This window comes from Pteropus vampyrus, unplaced genomic scaffold, assembly GCF_000151845.1.
Source record: "Pteropus vampyrus isolate Shadow unplaced genomic scaffold, Pvam_2.0 Scaffold252, whole genome shotgun sequence".
In the NCBI taxonomy this organism is placed as follows: domain Eukaryota; kingdom Metazoa; phylum Chordata; class Mammalia; order Chiroptera; family Pteropodidae; genus Pteropus; species Pteropus vampyrus.
In genome coordinates this window covers 1,093,804-1,098,380 of record NW_011889033.1, presented here as the reverse complement: position 1 = coordinate 1,098,380, position 4,577 = coordinate 1,093,804, and the positions used below count along the sequence as shown (strand labels likewise).

The following is a 4,577-nucleotide window of genomic DNA, read 5'->3' as shown; positions in this document are numbered from 1 at the left end:
TCCATTTTGAACATTGAATTTTCAGAGTTTTATTACCTTAATTTGTACCTCCTCCCATTTAAAGAAAGTTCATTTTTTTCCGGAAGCTTTTTAAAAAGTATTATGCACTACATATGTTTTGTTATACAATATTTATATGTTACACATTACACAATTACTTACACAGTTCTTACATGTTACTTTCTTTCCTGCACTTAAGCAAGATGCCTCTAATACACATTATGACTGAATGGCAGTTGTCTTATAGACACGAGAAGCGGTGTGCTGCAGGATGCTTCCAAAATAACCGCTTTGAAAGTGCTCGTGTAACTGCAGTTACGGCTGTGACGTCCGTTATGGCTTTGATTTCTAGTTTGCCTAGGTGTTTACCATCCACACTCATTGTTAAGATGACTAAATGTTTATGAAAGCCCTCGATAAATTATAATGTATTTGAATATAAAGTGCTCTCATTATTATTACTAGTAGTTCAGAATTACTCCATATGGAGGCAGTATCATCGACTCAGTTTTGCCTTGAAAAAAACTTAATTTAGGTCATTCTGCTTGCTTAAATCTCTTAGAGCCTAATGACCACTATCACTTTTATTTGAGAAAGTTATCTGTTGAGCTTTAAAGCTCTTTCGGGTCCTCTGTTAAGGGGCTGAGGGGTCCTGAGAGCAAACAGATCGAGAGCCACTGGAGCAGGGCTGTTAACTTCGGCCACCTGTGAGCCTCGTAGCTGGTGACCTCTGTTTTCAGGCTCTCATATCTCATAATGGGGGCTTCAACTTACATTCTCATTATCCTGATGGTTTCAGACGTAAACATTGTCCCAAAATACAGAATTAATGTGCTCATAACTATTCAGAGCCAAAAGCTTCCCGCCCACCCCATCCTTGAGGAAGCCATTAAACAGTTTCAGGAAAAGATCAAAATAAAAGTGTCCTGGCAGGAGCCCAGAAAGCTCGCAAGCCCCAGCAGGACAGGACGAAGGGAAACATGGTGTTGCTTTTTAAAGAGAATCTTAACGAAGCCACTCGTGTGAGGTAATGGGAGAATGGAATCCTTGGTCTTCCGTGAGTCTGTGTACTGGAGTTGTCTGTATTAAAGGCGGTGCCTCGACGTATACTTTTAAAGTATCATTTTCTAGAGACCATAATCAGGCCGCCATGGCTTCTTTGTAGTAGAGTTCCATTCTCTGCAGCCTAGTCTGTACTCAGACGTCATTGTTCAGTTCCTAAAGGCAGAGGTGGCTAAGAAGCCAGCAGGGGACACATCTCCCAGCACGACACCTGTTTCTCGTTGGCATGTTCAGCCGAGGCTGAGAGGGAGGGGAAGGGGGCCCCACGCTGTTGGGGGCTGGCCCTGTTCACAGCTGGTGGGTGCGAATGGGCCCTGGCCTAGTGCAGGAGTGGGCGGAAGGACAGGTGAGCAAGTTTGTGCCGTTTAGCACAAAAACTCACATTTGATTTTTAACCAAACAGACTGTTCAAAACCTGGGGAGGGTCTGAATGCAGCTAAATAAGTTTGACTTCAACATAGGTTTATATTCGGAGAACAATTTGATTTTTCGGAAAAAAGTAACTAGATTTCAATTTGATCATCTCCGCCTGTCATGTAAGGGTGATGGTGACGATGACGGGGATGTGGAGTCCCCGTGCCCGCGCCCCTACGATGAACGCAATGCTCTGCTGGGAATGGTGGGACGCAGGAGATGGTGTAAACACTGTAAACAATTACTGTGCAAGTAATAAGAATGATTTTACAAGTTGTTTTGTTTTGTTTTAGGTGAGAAACCTTTTGAATGTAACATTTGTGGGAAACATTTCTCTCAGGTGGGAATACTCTTATTTATTGTTAATAATTGGAAACCTGAAACCCAGTGTTGATTCTTATGACAAATAAGACAGTTTTGGCGTCGTGAGAGAGGCCTCTGAGGATATGTGTAACTTAAAAGACTTCAGACTAGATCAGGAGAAAACGATTTTCAAGAAAACAAATTTCTAGTTTATTGGAAAAAAATACCATTTTTAAGAAGCACGTGCGCTCTCACAGTTAACTGCCCGCAGGACGGGTCCCATCCTTCTCTTCCATGAATGAAGTGGACCATTTGAACGTGCTCCGGAGGCTGCTCGTTATGCGGGGCTGCATCCGAGGCAAACGTCTCTTACTCTAGGTGGGGCCGTAGATGTTAGGCCGTCGGAAAACAGACCAAACAACGTTCATTTCCCGCTCTCACTGTCATTTAGCGGCCCTTACTGTCATTTAGCGGCCAACGGGTACCGACCCTCTCATCCAGCCAGTGTTTGTCCCCTGCTGTGGGCTGTCCGCTGATCTGGGTGCTAGGCCTAGCGGAGCCTGGGGAGTTAATGTTTCAGAGGAAGTTCTGAACAGAGGTTTATGGGAACCTACTTTTCCCTCTGACACACAAGGTGACCGGTCACCTGCCCTGGGCGGGGCCCCGGCACTCCAGGAGTAGACGGGACAGAAGCTGGTCGCGGGGCAGGCGCACAGTCCTGCAAGGAACCGGTCACCATCTAGGCGCTTACACAATACGGTGGAGCCCGGAGCGGCGGACCCGTGCCAATGCTGTCTCGCTGGGGCAGGGCCTTTCGGGCCAGGCCCAGATCAGGAGTAGGGACCTGGGGTCTGCCGAGAGCGGGAGCCGGGCTCCGCTGAGCACAGAGCAGCGCCGTCTCGGGCGAGTTCCCGCAGAGCCGCCGCCTTCATTCCCGGCATCCAGACCCCCAGCCCTAATGGCTTTCACCTGTCCCGCGCCCTGCCGCATACTCACCACGTTTTGTCAGTGTGGGCGGGGGCCATGCCTGACTCAGCATCCAGGGGACCGCCTAGCAGCTCTGAGCGGTCAGCAGGGCGACAGCTGAGCGAGCTGGGCATCTGTCTAGCTGGCAGTCTACGGCATGCCAGCTTAGCTGGCGTCAGAGCCAGACCGTTTGGTTTGAGCCTGCCTCTGGCTTATATTCTGTGACCTTGGCAAACGACCTAGCCTCTTGGCACTTCAGCCCCCTTTTCTTAAAACAAGGATGTCAAGATTGTTGATGGAGTAGAGTGTGTGAGATTAAGTACTTGTAAATGAGCCTCAGGAAGCGTGGCCTCCTCGCCTGTTGCGGGCACCTCCTTTGTCCCCTCGGGCTCTGCTCCTGCAGGCCTGTGTTCCACCCGCACCCCCAGCACATTCACCGTTTTAGTCTTTTGTGATGTGGGAAAGCTAGGCCTGGATGAATGACCGATAGTGGTTAACAGTCACAACTTCTGTAAATGTCTGTGGTTACAGTGGATTGGGCTTCATTTTAATAATTCTGAAAATAGGGATATTATTACCTCAGGGGACTATTAGGCGGATTAAATGAAAAACGGACCAGAAAGCCCTGTATACATGTGAACTGAGGTGACGATTTACATTCTGTCCCCTGCTCGGAGCCCTTCTGTGCTCTTCGTCGCTAACCCAGGGACGTGAAACCAGATGCCTGAGCGTCTCGCCGCCTTCGGCCTCTTCCCTGCACTGCCCCCGGGCCCACCCTCGGGGATTCTGGCTGTGGGTTTGGGGGGGTTGGGGGGGGCGTTTTTAGTATGGCATTTTTTGCCGTGCAGCTGAGGTCCGGGCCTAGGGCTTCATACCCCGCCCTGCATTCTCCCTGAGTCGCCCATGGCCCCCTGTCTGACGGACACTATGGAAACCCTCCTCCCTCAGTGTCTGGTTTTCGTCAGATTTTTATGAATATAGAGTTGTGTGTCATGGTTTTCAGATGTATATTGCTGTCTTATTTCATAGTGAAATCGTAAAATTTTTGTGAGCCAAGACTCTTAAAAAACTCATTCAGTGTGTGTTTGTTGCAAGCCCACAGTGTCCAAGGGGCTCTGCCATGTGCTGGGGGACAAAGATGAATAAGGCTTTGAGGAGCCTAATGTTTAGAGGAGGAAACAGTCCTATAAACAACAAAGTACGACAAAATGTTGTACTGTGATGGAAACATGCACAGGGGACAGTATGGGAAAGAGCGAGAGTAGTCATTTCTGCGGGAAAGGGGTGTTCGGGATGGGGACATAAATGGAGTAAGAGATTGCTCAGGGGAGCCCTGAAGACAGGTGCGCGTTGGCTACACCTGGAAGTAGGTAGGCAGGGAGAGCAGCCATCTCATCACGTAACAGAGATAACTTAGTCACGCCCACCTACCCTTCCCCTGCCGACATCCCTCATGAGGAACTGGAGTAAGTGTTTGTGGTCGCCTGGATCCGAGTGCTCTCTGCGGATGCCAGAGTGTTCGGTGGAAGTGAGTTTGTGAATATTTTCCCTTCTGGGAAATTCAAAGGTTTGAAAACAGTTTTATCAATAAGAATTGGTCTTTTATGCTGTTTGCTCAATTTAGTATTTAATGCAATTAGTCTTTTAAACAAGTTAACCACAACCTTAATAATCAGTCGGAAGGCAGAATGAGACATCGACTCTAAATAACTACTATGATCCTAGATCGTGACCACAGAATATACGTGGATTAATATAATTTCAAACATCATCTGCCCAGATCTCAGGAAGTAAGAGTCATGCCATACTTTAGAGCGGTGGCCCCCAACCTT

General features: G+C 48.1%; 1 protein-coding gene across 1 annotated transcript in view; it reads left to right on the top strand.

Moving 5' to 3' along the window:
* The window catches only part of ZBTB49 (zinc finger and BTB domain containing 49), a 26,291-nt gene that overhangs the window by 11,957 nt on the left and 9,757 nt on the right, over nt 1-4,577 (top strand). The window contains exons 4-5 of the mRNA XM_023520203.1: nt 1,770-1,863; nt 3,080-3,090. Of these exons, the coding sequence (XP_023375971.1) occupies nt 1,770-1,863; nt 3,080-3,090 (105 nt within the window). The remainder of the gene's footprint in view (nt 1-1,769; nt 1,864-3,079; nt 3,091-4,577) is intronic.